Raw genomic sequence first — 25122 nt, forward strand, 5'->3', positions numbered from 1 at the left:
CGTGTTAATGAAATCATAGAAACCCTACAGTACAGAAAGAGGCCATTCGACCCATCGAGTCTGCACCGACCACAATCCCACCCAGGCCCTTCCCCCATATCCACCCACTAATCCCTCTAACCTACGCATCTCAGGACACTAAGGGCAATTTTTAGCATGACCAATCAACCTAACCCGCACATCTTGGGAGAATAAAGATCATGGGCGGCACGGTATCAGAGTGGTTAGCATGGTGCCTCACAGCTCCAGGGACCTGGGTTCAATTCCCAATGGGGGACACTGACTGTGTGGAGTTTGCACGCTCTCCCCGTGTCTGCATGGGTTTCCTCTGGTTTCCTCCCACAGTCTAAAGACAGGTTAGCTGGATTGGCCATGATAAGTTAACCCTTAGTGTCCCGGGATGTATATGTTAGACGGATTAGCAGCGTAAATGTGTGGGGTTGTGGGGATAGGGGCTGAGTGGGATTGTGGTTGGTGCAGACTCAATGGGCCGAATGGCCTCCTTTTGCACTGTCGGAATTCTATGAGATGCTTTCAGACCTGCTGAGATTTTCCAGCATTTTCTGCTTTTGTTTCAGATTCCAGTGTCGGCAGTAATTTTGCTTTTATATTAAAGAATGGATTTGGGTTTTGCCCAGTCCATTCTGAGCATTGGCTTCATAACTTTAAGAATGGAGTTTAAAAAAACATTGCCTCCTATGCTGTGTGCTGCCCCTTTAAGTGGCTGCTGTGCTGCGCCTTTAAGAGAGCTGGCGGGAGGAAGCGGGAGTTTGGGTGTGAGCGCTGAGTGAGGCGCAGCGTGCGGCTTATCCCTGCCTGTGGGTGGGGTGTTCCCGGGGGGAGGGATCGCACAGGGTGAGGGAGGATAGTGAGGGGGAGGGAGGAAAGATAGTGAGGGGGATTCCGGGGGTCTGGCTGGGGAATGCGGCCAGGGTGTTGGCCGTGAGGCCCGGGCTTTCCGGCCGCTGAGGGCCAGCGGGCGGGGAAGATGCAGCGGGACCTGGGCAGCTTCCCGCTGCCCCCCGCGATCAGGATCAAGCTGCTGGGCTGCGGTTTCCAGAGCGCCGGGGATGTGAGCGGCCTGAGAGCGACTCAACTCAGCAAAGGTAAAGAGAGAGCGCCGCCGTAATGTCCGTAAAGCAGGAGCTACCGTAATGTCCGTAAAGCAGGAGCTACCGTAATGTCCCTAAAGCAGGAGCTGCCGTAATGTCCATAAAGCAGGAGCTACCATCACTGTCCAATATAGGGCTCTCTACCGTAACTCACCGACAAAAGGGCACTCCTACCGCAGCTCGTCGACAAGAGGATAGATACTATTAGCATAACTCACTGACTATAGGGTAGTCTACCGTAATTCACTGACAATAGGGCATTGCTACCGTAACTGTCCAAAAATAGGGTACTGCTACTGTAACTCACTGACTACAGGGTAGTCTACTGTAATTCACTGACAATAGGGAATTGCTACCGTAACTGTCCAAAAATAGGGTACTGCTACTGTAACTCACTGACAATAGGGCACTGCTACCATAACTCACTGACAATAGGGCACTGCTACCGTGACTCACTGACAATAGGGCACTGCTACCGTAACTCACTGACAATAGGGCACTGCTACCGTAACTCACTGACAATAGGGCACTGCTACCGTAACTCACTGACAACAGGGCACTGCTACCGTAACTCACTGACAACAGGGCACTGCTACCGTAACTGACAACAGGGCACTGCTGCTGTAACTCACTGACAACAGGGCACTGCTGCTGTAACTCACTGACAATAGGGCACTGCTACCGTAACTCACTGACAATAGGGCATTGCTACCGTAACTCACTGAAAATAGGATACTGCTACCGTAACTCACTGACAATAGGGCACTGCTGCTGTAACTCACTGACAACGGGGCACTGCTACCGTAACTCACTGACAATAGGGCACTGCTACTGTAACTCACTGATAACAGGGCACTGCTACCGTAACTCACTGACAATAGGGTACTGCTACCGTAACTCACTGACAATAGGGCACTGCTACCGTAACTCACTGACAATAGGGCACTGCTGCTGTAACTCACTGACAACAGGGCACTGCTACCGTAACTCACTGACAATAGGGCACTGCTACCATAACTCACTGACGATAGGGCACTGCTACCGTAACTCACTGACATTAGGGCACTGTTACGGTAATTCACTGACGATAGGGCACTGCTGCCGTAATTCACCGAAAATTGGGCACTGCTATCGTAGCTCACCAACAATAGGGCACACTGCTACCGCAATGCACCAAAAATAGGGCACACTGCTACCGTACTATACTCGAAGTAAGCGCACCCCTATTGGAATATCGCTGAAGGAAAAAGTATGCTCTCGTCCTGTAATATACCTAAAGCAAGGGCACCCCTACTGTAAAATACATAAACCAAGAGCGGTCTCCTACCATAACACACCTAAAGCAACAGGAGCATTATCGTAATTTGATTATATTGTGAGCTGCTTAAAGCAGGGTAATTTCTAATGTCTTTGGTTATAACCGGGTTGGGGTACTAAAATGATCATATTGTGGGGGATGCAGCCACTGAAACGTATGCAAGCAAAGTTAGGGGTGCAACTACTGATTATAATTTGGTCTCTGTCAAAATTTGCACCCTTGTCCCGCAGGGGTTGGGGTGCATTATTGACCCCAATAATCACATTTTAATTTGATGTTTTTAAGTTTCCTTTGTACTTTGATTTCTGTTCGGGCTGTTCCCCCTCCTTTTTGGGGAGCTGCCCCTTTTACTTTGTCCTGATTTAATCTGAGTTTGTTTACTTGGTTTGGTTTGACCTAAAAAGAGGACAAATGGTCATGTCCTTATCATCCCTGGTCAATGGCCCCTCCCTAACTCTTTAAACTTCTCCAGCCCAACATCCCTCTGTGATATTGGTGTTCCACTCATTCTGACCTCTTGAGCATCCCGATTTTAACCACATCTCCGTTGGTGGCCGTACCTTCAGTTGACCAGGCCCCTCCAAACTCTGGAATACCCTCCCCATGTCTCTCCAACTCTCTACCTACTTTGCTGCCCAAGGCTTTTGGTGACCCGGCCTAAGATCTCCTTATGTCGGCTGGTGTGATAACGCTCCTGTGAAGCACCTTTATTAAAGGCATTATAGAATTACAAGCGCGGTCTCCTCTACATTGGGGAGACTGAACGCAGGCTGGGTGACAGCTGTGCGGAACATCATCACTCGGTCCACAAGCATGACTCCAACTTCCTGTTGCTTGTCATTGCAACTATGCATCTTGCTTTCAGGCCCACTTGTCCGTCCTTGGCCTGTTGCAATGTTCCAGTTAAGCCCAACACAAGCTGGAGAAGCAGCATCTCGTCTTCCGACCTACAGCCTTCAGGACTCGGCTTTGATTTGATTTATTATTGTCACATGTCACACATACAGTGAAAAGTATTGTTTCATTCGCGCTAGACAGACAAAGCATACTGTTCATAGAGAAGGAAATGAGATAATGCAGAATGTAGTGTTACAGTCATAGCAAGGGTGCAGAGAAAAATCAACTTAATGCAAGGTAAGTCCATTCATAAGTCTGACAGCAGCAGGGAAGAGACTGTTCTTGAGTCGGTTGGTATGTGACCTCAGACTTTTGTATCTTTTTCCCGACGGAAGGAGGTGGAAGAGAGAATGTCCAGGGTGCATGGGGTCCTTAATTATGCGGGTTGCTTTGCCGAGGCAGCGGGAGAGTTCAACAACTTTAGAATGTGACCTTTCTCCTCTATCTTAATCCCTTTCCTAAATATTCCATACATTTTGTGCCTCAATGCAGTGGTTCTCACCTCCCCATCTGGGCCACATGTCTCTTGTTCTTATGCTTGCTGCATCTTTGTTGTAATCCCTCCCAGCTCTCAAAAATCACTCTTCCACCTCTCTTATACAGTATAATATCCATTACATTTTCTCTTTTCATTCTGACAAATAATTAAACAGACTCGAAATGTTAATTGTTTCTCTCCCTATGGATGCTGAGATTTTCCAGCATTCTCTGTTTTTGTTTGAGATTCTAGCATCCGCAGTATTTTGCTTCTATTATAGAAACACACCGTTTTAGCAGGGATAATTGGCTATTATCGTCCTACAGTGGAGGCACAGCTGAGCTCTTTGGACTTAGGAAAGTCCAGCCCCACCCCCCACCCCAACCCTCTCCACCCCCACTGTAGATTGTGGGCAGGTTGGGTGAAGGGCAGGTTGGGTGAAGATCAGCTTGTGCTGGTCTGTGATGCCTTCCCAGGACGCAGAGCCTGATGAATTCACAATGACAAATGAGGAATCCATTGGTTCAGGCCCAGGAGGGTGGCCAGTGGCTGAGGAGCTGCAATGATGGAAAGGGAAAGAGGAATAGATTTATCTTCCATGCTCTGATCAAATTGGTTGGTACAGTGGGTTAGCACTGCTGCTTCACAGCGCCGGAGACCCGGGTTCGATTCCCAGCTTGGGTCACTGTCTGTGCGGAGTCTGCGTGTTCTCCCTGGGTCTGCGTGGGTTTCCTCCGGTTTCCTCCCATAGTCTGAAATATGTGCTGGTTAGGTGCTAAATTCTCCCTCAGTGTACCCGAACAGGCACCGGAGTGTGGCCACTCGGGGATTTTCACAGTAACTTCATTGCAGTGTTAATGTAAGCCTATTTGTGACACTAATAAATAAACTTTAAACTTCAATTCCGGCCTCGGGTCACTGTCTGTGCAGAGTCTGCACATTCTCCCCGTGTCTGCGTGGGTTTCCTCCGGGTGCTCCGGTTTCCTCCCACAATCCGAAAGACGTGCTGGTTAGGTGGATTGGCCATGCTAAATTCTCCCTCAGTGTACCCAAACAGGCGCCGGAGTGTGGCGACTAGGGCATTTTCACAGTGACTTCATTGCAGCGTTAATGTAAGCCGACTTATGGCACTAATAAATAAAAAATGTTCAAAATCAGGTAGATTTTCCTTAAAAGAAAGCAAGGATATTGTCTCTGGGGCAATCGATGCTGGTGCTTGCTGAAAATGTGCAATAATCTGCATCAACGCTTGAGATTGCAAGATATCTGTCCATCTGCTTCATCTGTCAGAAATGTTATAATGTCTCTGACTGCAGCATCGTAATGATTGCGGGGTTGTTGCCTTCTACAGCCTGTTCCACAATGAGAGTCACCCCTCGCGTGGGGAAAGCCATTTCCTCTTGTCAATCCTGTTTTAATGGTTTGAATGTGCATCCCTTTACATCCCTGTTTAGAGCTGGGCATCTCCAAGGAAGAGTCATTGGAAGTCCTACAGATCGTGCGGAGGGAATCCTCCGGAGGGGAATCCCAACAGAGTGCGGGGTTGCCGCCTGTTCGGAAGTACACAGCCCTGGAACTGCTGGAGCAGGAGCATGCTCAAGGCTCTATCATCACCTTCTGCTCCGCTCTGGACGAAATCCTTGGAGGAGGGGTGCCCATCGGAAAAATTGTGGAAATCTGCGGTGCTCCTGGTGTTGGGAAAACCCAGCTAAGGTAAGACGCACTCTCCATCTGTTAGCCCCGTTCTGGTAATGCGGCCATGTCCCAGACCTGGGACTCGGAAGGCCCACTTTATCAATTTGAAAAGCTTGGTAGCCATTACTGAGATCAGGTTACAGACTTTCTTATAAATCCATGAATATTACAGACATGCAGCAGTTTGCAATTTTTTTCTCTTGTGCGGTCTACACCACCAATCTGGGAGGTAGAAAGCAGGGGACAAAAACAGGCAATCCTAAACTCTCAGAAAATGCTGATTCTATTGTTAAACATGCAGAATGTGGGCATGAGGTCGCACTCAGATTAAAGACCAAGTTTGTGAGAATTTAAGGGAGGCTGGAAGATTCACCTAGGTTGGAGCTGGCAGGAAGGAATCTGCAGTGTAAAATTGAATGAAAATCAGTTCTGGGATTGGAAGCTATCTGGCTGGGAAAGTAAAAAATAAGCAATCCATTGGAAACTGAGAGAAACTGTGAAATGTTTGCAACAAGTACAGTAGTTCCATGAGGCACGGTAAAGAAACATTTATTTCTGTGGATTAAAATACAAGTTGCCAACAAAAAGAAAATGGTGTTTAGTTAATAGTGCTTTTTAATCATTTGTTATAGCAAAAGTTTTTTAAAAGTTTTGATTTAAAGTATAAATTGCCAGCAAAAAAAAAAGCAATTTTGTTAATAGTGCTTTTTAGTCATTTGTTACAATTTTTTTTTAAAAATCTTGATTCAATATAAGTTGCCAGCAAAAAGAAAATAGTGTTTGGTTAATCATGCTTATTAGTCATTTGCTACAGTAAAGGTTTTTTACAAAGTTTTTAATGTCATCCGTTCAGCTATTGACTAGAGTTTGAATTTTTTTTTAAAACGTTATCAATCTCTACAGAGATCATAACACTGTATTTACAATTGCTGAATCGATCGAGATCCTTGTTTTATTTTTCCATGTTGCCCAGTATCCAGCTGGTTGTGGACACACAAATCCCCGAATGCTTTGGTGGCCTTGACGGCGAGTCTGTGTACATCGACACTGAGGGCAGTTTTATCGTGGACCGAGTGGTGGACGTCGCTCACGCTGCCGTGCACCATTGTCACCTGATCGCTGAGGCCAGCCAGGATGAAGGTAGGCCGGGTCAGCAGGGTGCAACTAGTCATTAGGCAAACCGAGAGTGGGGTCTGACTTGATTTATTGTTGTCACATGTATTAACATACAGTGAAAAGGATTGTTTCTTGCGCGCTATACAGACAAAGCATACCGTTCATAGAGAAGGAAAGGAGAGAGTGCAGAATGTAGTGTTACAGTCATAGCTAGGGTGTGGAGAAAGATCAACTTAATGCGAGGTAAGTCCATTCAAAAGTCTAATGGCAGCAGGGAAGAAGCTGTTCTTGAGTCGGTTGGTACGTGATCTCAGACTTTTGTATCTTTTTCCCGATGGAAGAAGGTGGAAGAGAGAATGTCCGGGGTGCGTGGGGTCCTTAATTATGCTGGCTGCTTTTCCGAGGCAGCGGGAAGTGTAGACAGAGTCAATGGATCGGAAGCTGGTTTGCATGATGGATTGGGCTACATTCAAGACCTTTTGTAGTTCCTTGCGGTCTTGGGCGGAGCAGGAGCCATACCAAGCTGTGATACGACCAGAAAGAATGCTTTCTATGGTGCATCTATAAAAGTTGGTGCGAGCGTAGCTAACTTGCCAAATTTCCTTAGTTTTCTGAGAAAGTAGAGGCGTTGGTGGGTTTTCTTAACTATAGTTTCTCTCTACGTAGTGGGATTCTATGTCGGCCTCGGTGAGGACTGAGCTGAACTTTCCCCTGAGACTGACGGCTGTGACTGTCGCCTCTGAGTCAAGAAAACGGCACAATAGCTAGCACTGCTGCCTCACGGCGCCAGGGACCCGGGTTCAATTCCGGCCTTGGGTCACTGTCTACATGGAGTTTGCACATTCTTTCCGTGTTTGCGTGGGTTTCCTCCGGGTGCTCCAGTTTTCCTCCGACACTCCAAAGACGTGAAGGGTAGGTTGATTGGTCATGTTAAATTGCGGGGTAAATATGTGGGGTTACAGGGGTAGGGCCTGGGTGGGATTGTTGTCGGTGTAGGCTCGATGGGCTGAATGGCCTCCTTCTGCACTGTAGGGATTCTATAATCTTTGATAAGTTCAAGTCTCCCATCAGAGAGATATGAAATTTAGCCTGATGCTCCCTTTGCCGTATTGAGGGAGTGATGCACTGTCTTTAAATTGAGATGTTCAACTGAGACCCATTCCCCCTGTCCTCTGCCAAAGATCCTAAATGATGATACAAGGCAAAGCAGTGAAGGTCTGGACCGATGGGTATCTTACAGCAACATGATCAAAAACGCACCATCTGGTATTTATTTGGATCTTGCTATGCATAACGTGGACGTGCTGTTTAAAGAAATATACTTCATTGGATGTGACGTACTTTCTTGGGATGTTCTGGGGTTGTGAAAGATGCTATATAAATGCAGCTTCTGTTCTTGTAATGCAAAACGAGGGGAAGTCGCAGCTGTGTCACAGTTAAGATTAAGGTAATTAATTATGAGCAAGGCACCAGAAGGTGAATGAAAGGCAGGTGGTGGTGGGGAGGGGGGTGTTCCTGAGGTGGGTGATCAGGATTTTAGTTGGACAACACACACGACTAATGAGGAGGTTTTGAGGAAAGCAGACACACAGGAAAAACTTTAGCAGGTGATCATTACCAAGAGACAACATCAAATCTCTGAGCACGTACTTCAGAGAGAGAAAGAAAAACATCTGGGACAACTGAGAGTCGCAGAGGGGAAATACACTGACGGTTTAAGAAGCAGAACAGGTGAGGTTTGACAACAACACCAAGATATTTTCTGTTATCAAAGACTGTTTGGAGAGCCAACACTGAACAACCATAGAATCCCTACAGTGCAGAAGGAGGCCATTCGGCCCATCGAGTCTGCACCGACTATACAAATTAGTATCTTACCCAGGCCCACCCATCCCCGCACCCCTGCACATTTAGCATGACCAATCCACCTAACCTTTTTTGATTTGATTTATTATTGTCACGGTGGCACAGTGGTTAGCACTGCTGCCTCACAGCACCAGGGTCCAGAGTTCAATTCCCGGCTTGGGTCACTGTCTGTGTGGAGTTTGCACGTTCCCCCCGTGTCTGCGTGGGTTTCTTCCGGGTGCTCCGTTTTCCTCCCACAGTCCAAAGATGTGTGGGTTAGTTGGATTGGCCATGCTAAAATTGCCCCTTAGTATGAGGGGGACTAGCAAGAGTAAATGCATGGGGTTATGGGGATAGGGCCTGGGTGGGATTGTGGTCGATGCAGACTCAATGGGCTGAATGGTCTCCTTTTGCACTGTAGGATTCTATGATTCTGTGACACATGTACTGCTATACAGTATAAAGTATTGTTTCTTGCGCACCATACAGACAAAGCATACCAATCAGAGAAAGGAGAGGGTGTAGAGTGTAGTGTTACAGTCATAGCTTGAGTGTAGAGAAAGATTAGTGTGAGGTAGGTTCTTTTGAAAAGTCTGATGGCAGCAGGAAAGAAGCTGTTCTTGAGTCGGTTGGTACGTGACCTCAGACTTTTGTATCTTTTTCCCGATGGAAGAAGGTGGAAGAGAGAATGTCCGGGGTGCATGGGGTCCTTAATTATGCTGGCTGCTTTTCCGAGGCAGCAGGAAGTGTAAACAGTCAATGGATGGGAGGCTGACTTGCGTGATGGATTGGGCTACATTCACAACCCTTTTTGGCTTCTTGCGGTCTTGGACAGAGCAGGAGCCATACCAAGCTGTGATACAACCAGAAAGAATGCTTTCTATGGTGCATCTGTAGAAGTTGGTGAGAGTCATAGCTGACGTGCCAAATTTCCTTCGTCTCCTGCGGCGTTGGTGGGGCTTTCTTAACTATAGTGTCGGCATGGGGGGACCAGGACAGGTTGATGGTGATCTGGACACCTTGCACATCTCTGGAGTGTGGGAGGAAGCTGGAGCACCTGGAGGAAACCCACGCAGACACGGGGAGAACGTGCAAACTCCACACAGACAGTCACCCGAGGCAGGAATTGAACCAGGGACCCTGGCGCTCTGAGACACTGTGCCACTCGTAGATTCTGAAGGGCTTGACAGGGTAGAGATTGCTTCCCTTGGCTGGGAAATCTAAATCACGGGTGGCACAGTCTCAGGATAACGGGCTGATCATTTCAGACTGAGATGAGGAGAAATTTCTTCACTCAAAGGGTTGTGAATCATTGGAATTTTCTACCCCAGAGGATTGTGGATGCTCCATCATGAAATGCGTTTAAGGCTGCGATAGATAGATATTTAGTCGTTCAGGAAACCAAGGGATATGGGGAGCATTTGGGAAATTAGTTGAATCAGAAGATGAACCATGATGGAATTGAATGACTGAGCAGGCTCGAGACATCAAACACTCGGTTCCTGCCCATCTTTCCGATGTTCTGAATTCATACTCTCTTGAGTACAATGCGTGGGTGCCTGACATTTCATCAGCAGGGGAGGAGAGAGAGAAGAAAAATGATTCATACAATCTTACAGCCAAGGACATTTGGTCACTGTCCATGCTTTGGGTAGCGGGATTAATTGGGTAGCTCTTTGAAAGAACTGACATGGGCAACAATGGGCTGAATGGCCTCCCTCTGTGCTGCATGAATCTATGGAATGGGGGGAAAAAATCTTGCATTCATATAGCAAGGGAATTCAAGGTGCTTATGCTTCAGTTTTATTCATTAGTGTCACAAGTAGGCTCACATTAACACCGCCATGAAGTTTCTGTGAAAAGTCCTTAGTCGCCACACTCTGGCGCCTGTTCGGGTACACTGAGGGAGAATTTAGCATGGCCAATGCGCCTAACCAGCGCGGGTCCCTGGCGCTATGAGGCGGCGGTGCTCACCACTGTGCCACCGTGACACTCCAGGTGAGGGGTCTTGTCCTGTGGGACATTCACAGGGTGGGAGATTCTGACTGGAGCTCCCTTCACCTGGTGGACACAGCTCCACGCCAGGGGTGCAGCTTTATTCGAATTATCCCCCTGTGCATTCTGCTCCCCGCAGGAGGTGCAGCGGGGCAATCGCAAGAATAATATTGGGTTCAAAATGATTAATTGACAAGGACAACATCTGCATTTCTTGCTGACTGTTTTGGGGCCTTAACAAAACAGCAGGTGCCACAAGCAGCAATTCCTCAGCTATTTAGTTGTTAATTTGAAGAAATCCGACTTCTTTTCCCATGAGTACTGAAGGTTAAGGAGTGATCTAACTGAGGTGGTTAAGACAATTGGCAGAGTTGATTGGAAAATCGATTGCATCTGGTGTGAGCAGTCCAGATAGAAAGTGAAGAATTCTGCGTAAACGTTTAAAATGCTGTTCTGGCGCACAAACTCTGGAAGCAAAATGCAATATAACTCGGCATTCTATGCAAAGCTGGACATTTACTTGTGAATTTTCCTTTTTTATTTTCATTTAATAAGTTGTTTCGAAAAGTTTAAATAAGCAAGGGAACTGCAGCGTAAGATTCATGCGAGGTGATTGAGGGATGATGTCAGGCTGAATGGCCTCTCCCTGATCCTGTGTATGATTTTCTAATTCTCTCTGACACCTGCCCTCTCTTTTGTCTCTGCCCCCTCTCCCTCCCTCTCTCTCTCTCTTTGCCCCCGCCCCCCCCGCTCGCTCTCTCTCGCTAATTGAAGGTTGTCCATCTCTCTTGCAGTTCAGCTCGAGACAGCACAGGCCTTCTCCGTCTCCAGCATCCTTTCTCGTATCTACTACTTCCGTTGCCATGACTACGTGGAGCTGCTGGCCCAGGCCCACTTGCTGGCTGACTTCCTAGCGGAACATCGTAAGGTACGTCTTGGCCCGGGCTGGGCCGTTCGCTGTCAGAGCAAGCTTGTGCTTTGACCTTTTCCTCCTCTCCGTTAGCTGACCGTTCAGTTCAGACTGGGCTGGTGGCCCTCGAGAAGGTGGCAGTGAGCCGCTATCTCGAATCACTGCAGGCCATGTGGTGTAGGTACACCCACACTGCAGTTAGAAGAAAGATTCCAGGATTTTGATCCAGTGGCAGTGATGGGATGGTTACAACAATCAGGATGGTGTGTGATTTGGAGGGGAACTGGTGAAGTTTTGATTTGATTAATTGTCCTTGTGTATCGGCTAGGGTGGAGAAGGTCGCAGGCTTGGAGAGCTTTCAATCTCTGATGTATCTCCAAGGAAAGGACATCTTTTAAGGCAATAATGAGAAATTTGTGAGTCCCTAAGCAGGGAGTACACTATAGAACACAGCATCCTTGGGGCTCCTTGCAAGCCAATTATTGGCCAATTTAAACACAGTTCAGGAAAATGAAGAACAAATTATTTTTCAGATGGCCCAGCTTTTCAATAGAAGTTGGATTTGTATTTCACTCTCTACAGTACACGTTATGATAGCCCTGTATCTAAAACACAGGATCAGCCTTAATCATAGTACATTATCCATTCCTGGGCATCACACTATGGGAAGGATGTGAATACTTTAGAGAGAGCTCAGAAAAGATTCACCAGAATGGTTCCCAAAACTGAACAGAGTTGACTTCAATATACACTCATGGTGCTGTAACAGGGAGGCCTCGTGGCGCAGTGGGTAGCCTACCAACCTCTGGGCCAGAAGCTTTGGGATCAAGTCCTGCTCTGGAATGTGATAGCCACAGAAGGTGCGTTCATAATGTGGCCAAACAGCTGGATTCTCAGCCTGTAAATCCTCCCAATACACCTGACGGTATGAGTGGGAGTTTTCTGGTCAGCCGTACTGCGAAAGGCAACAGAAAACTACAGCCGCACCTTGCCAAACATGATCATGGACCAATCCAATGGAAGTCCATGGTCACCAACACCCTCTAAGGCAGAGATGGGCAACCTAGGCTGGTGAGTGGACTGTATGAGAGGCCCCTCTCTCATCTCAGTGGGCCGCAAGATTGAAACTGGGCTTGTTCACTAACTGTGGCCCCGTGAATAAGATTAAATACATTTAATACACGCTGAATATTTCATAACTTATAAAAACTGCTTAAACCTTCAGTTTATAGAACTGTCATCAACTTCAAATGATAAAAACAAAATAAATATATATGTTTTGGACACTGAGTAAAGTTTATTTATTAGTCACAAGTAAGGCTTACATTAACACTGCAATGAAGTTACTGTGAAATTCCCCTACTTGCCACAATCCAGCGCCTGTTCGGGTCAATGCACCCTAACCAGCACGTCTTTCAGAATGTGGGAGGAAACCAGAGCACCCGGAGGAAACCCACGCAGACACGGGGAGAATGTGCAGATTCCACACAGACAGTGACCCAAGCTGGGAATCGAACCTGGGTCCCTGGCGCTGTGAGGCAGTCGTGCTAACCACTGTGCCACCGTGCCGCCCTGCACCGCTCTCAGTCAATACTGTGAGCAATCAGCGCACACCTCACTTCACTCGCCCTTGCTTTACGTTCGAATCACTTCATTCAGACCGATAGGGGAAAAAAATGACACGGATGGGAATCAGTGGAGTGTGGCAACCCTGCATGTAGGCAACAGTCAATAAAGTGTCTCGTGGGGCCACACGTGACACCCCCCCCCCCCAGGCCACAGATTGCCCACCACTGCTCTAAGTGCGTGGTACCTGGAGGAGGAGGTGCTGTGGACCCAGTACTGAGAGGTGGGACCAGACTGGATAACTCTTTTCCAACCAGCAGGGGGCAGGAGAGGCCGAATGGTCACCTCCTGTGCCGTAAATCCTCCGATGTTTCAGCGCCCCAGGTGGGCTCAGACCCTCCCCTTTATAATCCGGCCCACTGGAGATCAAGGCTGAGCTTCCAGTAAGCTTTTCCCACCTCTTTACTGGTTTTCAATGGTTTGCGTGCTTGGATTCCCAAATCTTTTACCAACAACCCATAGTGTCCCGCTATTTTAGGTATCCCAATATGGAATGGTATCAATTAAAAACAAGAACCCTAAAGGAAATCCATAGAAAGTGCTGGAAAGGTCTGTCAGGGTCTAAATGGGGAGAAGGTGAGTTTGGGTGTCAGGCTCCAGGTGGAGCAGGGGATTAAGAATATAAGAGTTAGGAGAGCACGGGTGGGCCATTGGACGCCTTGGGCCTGCTCCGCCATTCAGTGAGTTCATGGCTGATCTGAGTGGAGGGGGTGCAGAGGAGATTCACCAGGATGCTGCCTGGGATGGAACATTGGGCAGCACGGTGGCACAGTGGTTAGCACTGCTGCTTCACAGCTCCAGGGACCTGGGTTCGATTCCCGGCTTGGGTCACTGTCTGTGTGGAGTTTGCACATTCTCCTCGTGTCTGCGTGGGTTTCCTCCGGGTGCTCCGGTTTCCTCTCACAGTCCAAAGATGTGCAGGTTAGATTGATTGGCCATGCTAAAATTGCCCTTCATGTCCTGGGATGCGTAGGTTAGAGGGATTAGTGGGTAAATATGTAGGGATATGGGGGGTAGGGTCTGGGTGGGATTGTGGTCGGTGCAGACTCGATGGGTCGAATGGCCTCTTTCTGTGCTGTAGGGTTTCTAAGATTCTAAGATTTAGATTATGAAGAGGTTGGATAGGCTTGGGTTGTTTTCTCTGGAGCAGAGAAGACTGAGGGGCGACCTGATTGAGGTGTACAAGATTATGAGAGACATGGATAGAGTAGATAAGGAGCAGCTGTTCCGCTTAGCTGACGGGTCAGTTATGAGGGGATACAAGTTAAAAGTGAGCAGTGGGAGGTTTGTGGGGGGGGGATTTGAGGAAAAGCTTTTTTACTCAGAGGGTGGTGAGGGTCTGGAATGCGCTGCCTGGGAGGGTGGTGGAGGCGGGATGCCTCACATCCTTTAAAAGGCACCTGGATGAGTACTTGGCACGCCATAACATTCAAGGCTATGGGCCAAGTGCTGGCAAGTGGGATTAGGTGGGCAGGTCAGGGTATTTCATGCATCGGTGCAGACTCGATGGGCTGAAGGGCCTCTTCTGCACTTTTTGTGTGTGTGATTGTAGCTTTAACTTCAGCCTTTTGCCTGTTCAGCTTGTATATCTCCCTTGTCAATCAAAATCCGCTTCGAGTATGTCCAATGTCCCAGCCACACTGCTCCCTGCGGGAGAGAACCCCACAGACTAACAATTCTCTGGGGAATAAATTCCTCCTCCTCCTCCCTGTTCTCAATGGGAGAGCCCTTATTCTGAAACTCTGCCCCCAGTTCTCGAGTCCCTCACGAGGAGAATTCTCTCAGTGTCCGCCCTGTCAGGACCCCCCTCGGGATCCTATGTTTCCCCTCCCTGCTTCTAAACTCCATAGAGCACAGACCCAACCTGCTCAGCCTTCCCTTCACGAGACAACCCCTTCATCCCAGGAATCGGCCGAATGAACCCTCTCTGGACTGCTTCCAAAGCAAGCATGGTGGCACAGTGGTCAGCACTGCTGCCTCCCAGCGCCAGGGACCCGGGTTCGATTCTCAGCTTGGGTCACTCTGTGTGAAGTCTGCACGTTCCCCCCGTGTCTGCGTGGGTTTCCTCCGGGTGCTCCGGTTTCCTCCCACAGTCCGAAAGACGTGCTGGTAAGGGTGCATTAGCCGAGATAAATTCTCCCTCAGTGTACCCGAACAGGTGCCGGAGTGTGGCGACTAGGGGATTTTCACAGTGACTTCATTGCGGTGTTAAGGTAAGCCTACTTGTGACACTAATAAATAAACTTAAACATTTATCTCCTTCCTTAAGTAAGATATCCTGTTGAAGGTCTGTTGTATTCACTGCTCCCAATGCACTGCTGCTCACAGCGCCAGAGACCCGGGTTCAATTCCGGCCTTGGGTCACTGTCTGTGCGGAGTTTGCACATTCTCCCCGTATCTGCGTGGGTTTCCTCCGGGTGTTCCGGTTTCCTCCCACGGCCCAAAGATGTGCGGGTTAGGTTGATTGCCCGTGCTAAATTCTCCCTCAGAGTCAGGGGATTAGCAGGGTAACTATGTGGGGGGATACAGGAATATGGCCTGAGTGGGATTGTAGTCAGTGCAGACTCGATGGACCGAATGGCCTCCTCCTTCACTGTCGGGATTCTATGACCAAAACTGTGCACAGTACTCTGGATTGGATTTCTCAGGAAGCCCACTAGATGGAGCAATGAACTGCAGCCGAGATCAGGTTTGAGTTGGAGAGCTGGAGATGAATAATACTGAGAGTTTTTCTGATAAAGATTACATCACTCTCTGCCAAATAAAGTTAGAGCGACGCTGACCTGAGTTAACACAGCAGTGAGCACTTCAATAATAATAAATAAAAACAGAAGATGCTGGAAAACCCAGCAGGTCCGGCAGCATCTGTGGAGAGAGAAACAGAGTTAATGTCCTGAGACTGTAGGAACCTTTCAGAGCTAAAGAGAGGGAGAAATGTGTTGGATTATATCTTGTATGTTCACTTGCACCTCCTCCAATTTTGGTCTGTTGTGTTCACTGCTCCCAATGCCACCGGCTCCTGTACATTGGGGAGACTAAACGCAGACTGGGCGACCGCTTTGCCGAAAACGTTTGCTCCGTCCACAAGTCTGACCCCAATCTTGCCGTTGCTTTCCATCTTAACTCAGCACTTTGCTCACATGTCCGTCCTTGGCCACCTGTGATGCCCCAACGCAAACTGGAGGAGCAGCATCTCCTCTTCCAATTAGTCACATTACCACCTTCTGGTTCACTCATGTCCTTTAGGGAAGGAAATCTGCCGTCCTTACCCGGTCTGGCCTACTTGTGACTCCAGAGCCTCAGCAATGTGGTTGACTCTCAACTGCCCTCTGAAATGGTCGAGCCAGACATTCGGTTCAAGGACAACGAGGGATGGGCAATAAATGCTGGCCCAGCCAGCGACGCCAATGTCCCACGAATTAATAATTTAAAATATATACTTTTCACGCAGCGCGTGATTGAGGCCTGGAATGCGCTGCCTGAGATGTGGGGCAGAGGCCGGTTCAGTCGAGGCATTCGGAAGGGAATAAAACTGGGATCTGAAAAGGAAGAATGTGCGGGGTTACAGGGAGAGGGCAGGAGAATGGCACGAGGTGAATTACCCGTTCAGACAGCTGGCACAGACACGATGGGCCGAATGGCCCCCTCCTGTGCTGTGACGTCTCTGTAATTCTGTGTGTGGATTGCTGTCATTCCAGACAGGCAGCTGGTGAAGGATAGACCAGGAGCCAATCACTGCACACTTCCATATTTATTGACAAGAGTTGCACATTACAAGCTCCCAACTCCGCAACCAATAACCACAGATTCTCGCTGGGTTTAGTCATAATGGCTCAAGTAGATCCCCTGTTTTGTCCATTACCTGCCTACAGTTAATATTCAGTTAGCCTGGATATAAATAGATTTGTGATTGACAGGGTATGAGGGGGGAGCGGGGGGTGGGGGGGGGGGGATGGTGGTAAACAGGAAAGTAGCGATAAAGCCACAATCAGATCCACCAGGGGGCACAGTGGTCAGCACTGCTTCCCCACAGTGCCAAGGACCCGGGTTCAATTCCCGGCTTGGGTCACTGTCTGTGTGGAGTCTGCACCTTCGCCCCGTGTCTGCGTGGGCTTCCTCCCATATTCCAAAGATATGGGGGTAGATTGATTGGCCATGCTAAATTGCCCCTTAGCGTCACAAGATGAGTAGGTTAGATGGATTCACCATGGTAAATGTGTAGGGTCACAGAGAAAGAGCGGGGGCGAGGGCCTGGATAAGATACTCTAACAGAGAGTCAGTGCAGACTCGATGGGCCAAATGGCCTCTCCTGCACTGTAGGGATTCTATGGTTGATTATTATAAATGGCAGAGCAGGCTAGGGGTCATATAGTCCACTCCTGCTCCTGAGTTGTATATTCATATCTGTGCATGTTGAATAGGGTTGGAATTGGCACTTTTGTGATGCCCCCATGTTTGAGTTGCTTGTTGGCAATGTCTGGTTTCACATTTCTAAGTAGCAAGAAAATTGTATTTATATAGCACCTTCAACATCAGGAAAAGGAGCTTCACGGGAGTGTTATCAGACAGAGTTTGATACCCAGCTACATAAAGTGATATTGGGGACAGATGACCAAAAGCTTGCTCAGAGATGGATCTTAAAGGAGGAACACAGTAAGAAGTCTCACAACATCAGGTTAAAGTCCAACAGGTTTATTTGGTAGCAAAAGCCACTAGCTTTCGGAGCGCTGCTCCTTCATCAGGTGAGTGGGAGTTCTGTTCACAAACGGGGCATACAGAGACACAAACTCAATTTACAAAATAATGGAATGCGAGCCTTTACAGGTAATCAAGACTTAAAGGTACAGACAATGTGAGTGGAGAGAGGGTTAAGCACAGGTTAAAGAGATGTGTATTGTCTCCAGCCAGGACAGTTAGTGAGATTTTGCAAGCCCAGGTAAGTCGTGGGGGTTACAGATGGTGTGACATGAACCCAAGATCCAGGTTGAGGCCGTCCTCATGTGTGTGGAACTTGGCTATCAAGTCAAATATCATTAAAGGAGGAGACAGAGCTGGAGAAACTTAGGCAAGGAATTCCAGAATTTGGGGTCCAGGCTGTTGAAGGCACAGCTGCCAGTGGTGGAGCGAAGGCAGTTGGGAATGACAGAAGGGGTCCAAATTGGAGGAAAATGCAAATTCCCATCCAGGTTCTCTGGTGGCTCAGTGGTTAGCACTGCTGCCTCACAGCGCCAAAGACCCGGGTTCAATTCCGGCCTCGGGTATCTGTGTGGTGTTTGCACATTCTCCCCGTGTCTGCATGGGTTTCCTCCGGGTGCTCTGGTTTCTTCCCACACTCCAAAGATGTGCCAGTTAGGTGGAATAGGGATAGTTACGGGTAAAGGTTGGGGGATAGGACCTGGGTAAAATACTCTTGTCAGAGAGTCGGTGCAGAATTGATGGGCTGAATGGCCTCTTTCTGTAGGGATTCTCTGAAAGTCACACATTATCTTGACTCAGAAATGATTCGCTGTTCCGTAATCATTGTCTCTGAGGTTGCTATTGAGAGAGTCCAGGAGGTTACTCTTCAATTCCTGGGGACTCCAGGGTGATGATCCCGGAAGGTGTTGGTGATCCACAGTGAAGTGACTCAGGGAAATTGTGGTGAGGCGATGGCCTAGTGGTATTATTACTAGACTATTAATCCAGAAACTCGGCTAATGTTCTGGAGACCCGGGTTCGAATTCTGCCACGGCAGATGGTGGAATTTGAATTCGATAAAAAATATCTGGAATTCAGAATCTACTGATGATCATGAAACGATTGTCGGAAAAACCCATCTGGTTCACTAATGTCCTTTAGGGAAGGAAATCTGCCGTCCTTACCTGGTCTGGCCTACATGAGACTCCAGATCCACAGCAATGTGGTTAGCTTTCAACTGCCCTCCTCGGGCAACTAGGGATGGGCAATAAATGCTGGCCAGCCAATGATGCCCATGTCCCATGAATGAATAAAAATTGGAGGTCTTGGAGAGGTTTAGACGGTACTGGAGGGTGATCGTCCCCTATGGTGCTGTAGCCCAGATTCAGTGTATTCGAGGGGAGGTTGGAATTGGAAAGTGTGTTTTCCTGGCTGTTGTTGACCTGATGCCCATTCCCTGTGGTTTTTTTTCCCCCAGGTGAGGATTGTAGTGATTGACAGCATTGCCTTCCCGTTCCGCCACAGTCTGGAGGATCTGTCACTGCGGACACGGCTGCTGAACGGACTGGCCCAGCAACTCATCAGCTTGGCCAACCAGCACAGCGTGGCGGTAAGTACAAACCGGCCTTAACCCTCACCCTGTCACAGACCGGGAATGACCGCATAAACCAGGGGTCTGCTTCACCCCCTCGCCCTCGCCCCCACCCCGCTCCTCCTGCAGACTGGACACAGCTTTACACCAGGAGCTGGACACTGGCTGGAATTTTACGACCTCGCTCGTAAAATCCCGCCTGAGGCCAACGGAGGATTCTGTTCTGTGAACCGCGCCCGCCCCCAATTCTGGGGCGGCTGAGGTGGTAAATTCCAGTCTCTGTCACTGCCGTTCCAGACTGGACCGCACCTCATCCGGCCTTGCTTTGGAACTAGCTGGCCAGGAGTAGACTGGGACCTGGCACTCCCGGGACTAGACCCTGTCTCCACCCCCCCCCGGGACAATACCATGCCCCCACCCACCCCCCCCTCTGTTTTCTCCACACCCCTCCCAACCTCAGACCAGAATTTGAGACCAACCAAGCACACCCCCTCCACCCCCCGCTGTGGGTGGCGCAGTGGTTAGCACTGCTGCCTCACAGCGCCAGGGACCCGGGTTCGATTCCCGGCTTGGGTCACTATCTAAGTGGAGTTTGCACGTTCTCCCCGTGTCTGCGTGGGTTTCCTCCGGGTGCTCTGGTTTCCTCCCACAGTCCGAAAGACGTGCCTGGTTAGGTACATTGGCCGTGCTAAATTTTCCCTCAGTGTACCCGAACAGGCGCCGGAGTGTGGCGACCGGGGGACCTTCACAGTAACTTCATTGCAGTGTTAATGTAAGCCTGTGGCGCCTGTCCCCCCGGGGACAGGACAGACCTCATTCAGTCTGGGAACTGGATTCTGCGTTCTTCTTTTCCAGAGTGAGTGATGTGTTTGACGTGAAAATGTTGACTTTGGCATTAGTCTGACGGAATAACCAGTAATCTAGTGATTGGGTTCCGATGACCTGCTAATGCCAGTGGCAAAAGTTGTTTTAAAGACTGTTGTTTGTCTCAGGTACAAACACTGCTGCTTTCTGGAATGTTCTGGATCAGCATTAACAGCGAGCCTCTCTTCTTTCAGGTCGTGTTGACCAACCAAATGACCACCCGGTTTGGACAAACCCAGTCCACACTGGTCCCTGCACTAGGTGAGGGCTGAGATTCACTGCTTACTTTATCCTGGCTGCTCGCTATTGCTGAGTCTTGGGGTAGTTTTCATTTGATTTGATTTATAATTGTCACATGTATTAACATACAGTGATAAGTATTGTTTCTTGCGCGCTATACAGACAGAGCATACCGTTCATGGAGAAGGAAAGGAGAGGGTGCAGAATGTAGTGTTACAGTCATAGCTAGGGTGTAGAGAAAGATCAACTTAATGCGAGGTAGGTCCATTCAAAAGTCTGACGGCAGCAGCAGGGAAGAAGCTGTTCTTGAGTCGTTTGGTACATGACCTCAAACTTTTGTATCTTTTTCCCGATGGAAGAAGGTGGAAGCGAGAATGCCCGGGGTGTGTAATTATGCCGGCTGCTTTTCCAAGGCAGCGGGAAGTGCAGACAGAGTCAATGGATGGGAGGCTGGTTTGAGTGATGGACTGGGCTACATTCACGACCTTTTGTAGTTCCTTGCAGTCTTGGGCAGAGCAGGAGCCCATACCAAGCTGTGATACAACCAGAAAGAATGTTTTCTATGGTGTATCTGTAAAAGTTGGTGAGTGGGTTTATTTAAGGAAAAACAGTCTTTCCTTCTTCCCTGTCTGAGATGGTTGCACTCTCGTCTGTGAGTCAGAAGGTTCTGAGTTCAAGTCCCGTTTCCAAGGCTCGAGTGCAAAGTTCCAGGATAACGCTCCAGTGCAGCACTGTGGGAGTGCTGCACTGTCAGAGGTGCTGTTTTTGAATGAGGTCTCATTTTCCCCCTCGGGTGGCAGGACAAGATTCCATGGCACTATTTCAAAGAAGAGGAAGGGAATTCTCCCCAGTTCCCCGACCAATATTTATTCTTCAATCAGCAAATTATTACAGTGCAGAAGGTGGCCATTCAGCCCATCGTGTCAGCACTGGCTGTCCCAATGAGCAATTCACTTAATGCCTTTCTCCCCATAGCCCTGCATGTTCTTTCCTTCTCGGATCAGAGACCAATTCCCTCTTGAATTCCTGGATCGAACGCACATCCCCTCCTTCAGGCAGCACTTCCAGATTCGAACCACTCGCTGCGTGAACATTGTTTTCTTGTGTTGTTTTTGCTTCTTTTGCTAATTACTCTAAATCTGTGCCCTCTCGTTCCCAATCCTTTCACGAGCGGGAACAGTTTCTCCCTGTCTGCTCTGTCCAGACCCCTCGTGATTTTGAATATCTCTATCAAACACACACAGGCCCAGAATCACCACATCGCATTGAGGTGATGCTGATCAGAGCACAGTACAACAGAGGAAGCCATTCGGCCTTCATGTCTGTACTAACTATTGATTTCCCCTCCCCTGCCCTTTTCCTGGCCCTGCTAATGTTTTCCCTCTGTCTTTAATCTTGTATAGTTTTTGCAAGACTTCCCTATTTTTACACTCCATTCCCTTTGAAATGAAGGCCAACATTCCATTAGTCTTCACTATTCCCCGCTAAACTTGCAAGCTAGCTGTTCATGATTTATGCACGAGGACCCCCAGATCCCTCTGAGTCACGGCTTTCTGCAGTCATTCTCCATTTAAATAACATTCAGCTCCTCTATTCTTCCTACCAAAGTGCATAACTTCACATTTTCCTGCATTATATTCCATCTGCCAAGTTTCAAGTGGCTCATTTACACTTGCTGGGAGCAACATCCCTCTAACATCTTTGGACACTAAGGGTCAATTTAGCATGGCCAATCCACTTAACCTGCTCATCTTTGGAGTGTGGGAGGAAACTGGAGCACCCGGAGGAAACCCACACAGACGTGGGGAGAATGTGCAGACTCCGCACAGACAGTGACCCAATGGAACAGTGTCAGAGGGCAAGGGCAGAGTTGGAGTGGGGGAAAGATTTAAAGTGATAAGTGACCTGAAGCTCGGTCACACTTGTGGATGTCCTCAATAAAGAGGTCCTGCAATCTAAGGTCGGTTGTAGAGAGAGTCGCTCCTTCTGTTGTCTCCACAACTAAATGGTTTTTTGTTTTGACCAGGTGAAAGCTGGGGTCATGCAGCCACCATCCGCTTAATTCTCCGCTGGGAGGGCAAGCTGAGGTAAGAGGTCAAATAGAGGTCAGAGGTCTGGGTTGTACAGGGGGCAGCTGGTTAAGAGGTTATGTGTATCCATTTCCTCCGTGTAGATGGAGATTATTTATCATCCTTGGTTTATCACACTGTAGCTCCAAGTTCACCACGCAACATCTAAGTGTCAAACCTCAGCAAACATTTTCAAAAATGGCTATTTTTACATTCATTTATGGGATGTGGGCATCGCTGGCTAGGCCAGCATTAATTGCCCATTCCTAGTTACCGTCGAGAAGGTGGCGGTGAGCTGCCCTCTTGAATCGCAGCAGTCCATGTGGTGTAGCTACACCCACAGTGCTGTTAACAAATCTGGAATTGAACTCCAGTCTCATTAGTGGTGACTGTGAAACTATCATCGATTGTTGTAAAGACATCATCTGGTTCACAAATGTCCTTCCTTTAGGGAAGGAAGTCTGCCATCCTTACCTGGTCTGGCCTACAGGTGACTCCAGAACCACTAACTGCCCTCTGAAATGACCCAACAAGCCACTCAGTTCAAGGGCAGCTAGGGATGGGTAATAAATGTTGGCCTTGCCAGCGACACCCCCATCCCATGGAACAATACAGAGTATCTGATATTACTCAATGGGGTGGCACAGTGGTTAGCACTGCTGCCTCACAGCGCCAGGGACTCGGGTTTGATTCCCGGCTTGGGTCACTATGTGGAGTTTGCACGTTTTCCCCGTGTCTGCGTGGGTTTCCTCCGGGTGCTCCGGCTTCCTCCCAAAGTCCAAAAATGTGCGGGTTAGCTGGATTGGCCGTGCTAAATTGCCTCTTAGTGTTAAGGGGCACCAGATAGGGTAAATGCATGAGGTTATGGGGATAGAGCCTGGGTGGGATTGTGGTCGGTACAGACTCGATGGGCCGAATGGCCTCCTTCTGCACTGTAGGGATTCTATGAAATTCTATTCCATGAAACCAATCTCTCTGTGAGAGTTATATTTGAAACCATCTGTTTATCATCACAATGCTTTTCATTCTATGGGAATGGGAGGAGGCAATTCAATTTGATTTGTATCTTAATTCCATTTGGTTATCTTGATTCTGCATCACTTACCACCCAATAAAAATCTATCATTTTAAAATTTTCAACTGACCCACCCCCAGCCTGGACAGTTTTGTGGTGCTGGCGGAGGGTACGGGAGTTATCTTTGGCTCTGAGATGTTACTGGTACATCACGGAGTATTATTTTAAGCGGAGAGCTGTGTACTAATCAAAAGATCCTGATGGTCCCACTTTTTATATTCCAATCAATTAACTTGGCTGAATTTAATTGCTTCGGAACAGGAGGTGGCCATTCAGCCCCTCAAGCCTGTTCTGCATTCAGTTAGAACATGTCTGATCTGCAGCTCAAATCCAGGCTGCCTTTGCATTCAATGCTCCTCCATTCCCTTCATCCAATTTTTAAAAAATCTGTTGATCTCGATCTGAAAAGCTCCATTTGTTCCGGTTAAAGATAAAGGGACCACGGATCTTAACACCTCGGGGTGGCACAGTGGTTAGCACTGCTGCCTCACAGCACCAGGGACCCAGGTTCAATTCCGGCCTCAGGTCACTGTGTGTGTGGAGTTTGCACATTCTCCCCGTGTCTGTGTGGGTTTCCTCCGGGTGCTCCGGTTTCCTCCCACAGTCCAAAGATGTGCGGGTTAGGTTGATTGGCCGTGCTAAATTGCCCCTTAGTGTCAGGGGGATTAGCAGGGTAAATGTGTCACACTTGGGCCTGGGTGGGATTGTTGTCAGTGCAGGCTGGATGGGCTGAATGGCCTCCTTCTGCACTGTAGGGATTCTATCCAGAGACGGAATGATCCCCATCAATGATTTGCTATGAGGGGTTGGGTTTGATTTCATACACAGAATTTGTACTGTGTAACTACCCTCCAGCTATTGCATTTTGCCAGTGAATTCACCCTGCCTTGATCGGGAAACATTGCTGTAGTTCTGATTGCGAGCTGTTTTTTCTGCTGTGGTTCTCAGCGACCCTGTTTAAATGGACTCTGTTTACTGAAAGTTCCACCCTGCCTAAAGCTCATTGTTTGACACCGAGGTGTCAGTGCTCCCTCCAAAAATAAAAGTTGAAAATTTAGAAGGTTTTAACCTCCAATACGGAGGGATTCGGGGGCAGGGGGAGGACTGGGAGCGTGTGAATGAAACCCTCTGCAGTGTTCGGCTTCTCCCGTCCAGTCCTCCTCACTGAGGTCAGGACTGTGGCATTGCCCATTCACCGGTAACGTGTATGTGCCTGGCATGTGATCAGCTGCATTTTCAAAGCCCTTTCTCCCAGCTTCTCTCTCCCTCCGTCCCTCTAGGTTTGCCTCCCTTTACAAGTCTCCAAGTCAGAAAGAAGCGACTGTACCGTACCAGATAACCGTGAGTGTCGTGTCTGCATTTCAAAAAATTGTATCAGAACTTTAGGTTCTAATTTTTCTTTCGCGCACATTTAGCCGCGGGTGCGTCAGTGCCGAGAGATGGAGCACAGTCCATCAACATCAGGATCGAGTACTCCCAGCTCCGGGATAGTATTGGTGGCTGGAGGAGTGGTTAGTCAATGTGATGAGTTTATATTGTGGGGGAAGGGGGGGGGGGAGAAAGGGGTGAGAGGTTGTGGTGTCGGGGGGAGGGAGTGAGTGGTTGCAATTGGGA

At 48.5% G+C, this 25122-nt stretch overlaps 1 protein-coding gene across 2 annotated transcripts in view; it reads left to right on the top strand.

The window, feature by feature from the left end:
* rad51c (RAD51 paralog C) overlaps positions 1–25122 on the top strand; it is a 44407-nt gene that overhangs the window by 17529 nt on the left and 1756 nt on the right. The window contains exons 1-8 of one of the 2 annotated variants that reach the window (XM_078224657.1): positions 745–1106; positions 5260–5518; positions 6474–6640; positions 11251–11384; positions 19147–19278; positions 20319–20385; positions 22391–22451; positions 24789–24849. In XM_078224657.1, the coding sequence (XP_078080783.1) occupies positions 989–1106; positions 5260–5518; positions 6474–6640; positions 11251–11384; positions 19147–19278; positions 20319–20385; positions 22391–22451; positions 24789–24849 (999 nt within the window). In that variant the 5' untranslated portion in view covers positions 745–988. Of the gene's footprint in view, positions 1–744; positions 1107–5259; positions 5519–6473; positions 6641–11250; positions 11385–19146; positions 19279–20318; positions 20386–22390; positions 22452–24788; positions 24850–25122 lie in introns of those variants that run through there. The other variant, XM_078224658.1, reaches the window with a different exon arrangement.

This window comes from Mustelus asterias, chromosome 12 (genome assembly GCF_964213995.1).
Source record: "Mustelus asterias chromosome 12, sMusAst1.hap1.1, whole genome shotgun sequence".
NCBI lineage: Eukaryota > Metazoa > Chordata > Chondrichthyes > Carcharhiniformes > Triakidae > Mustelus > Mustelus asterias.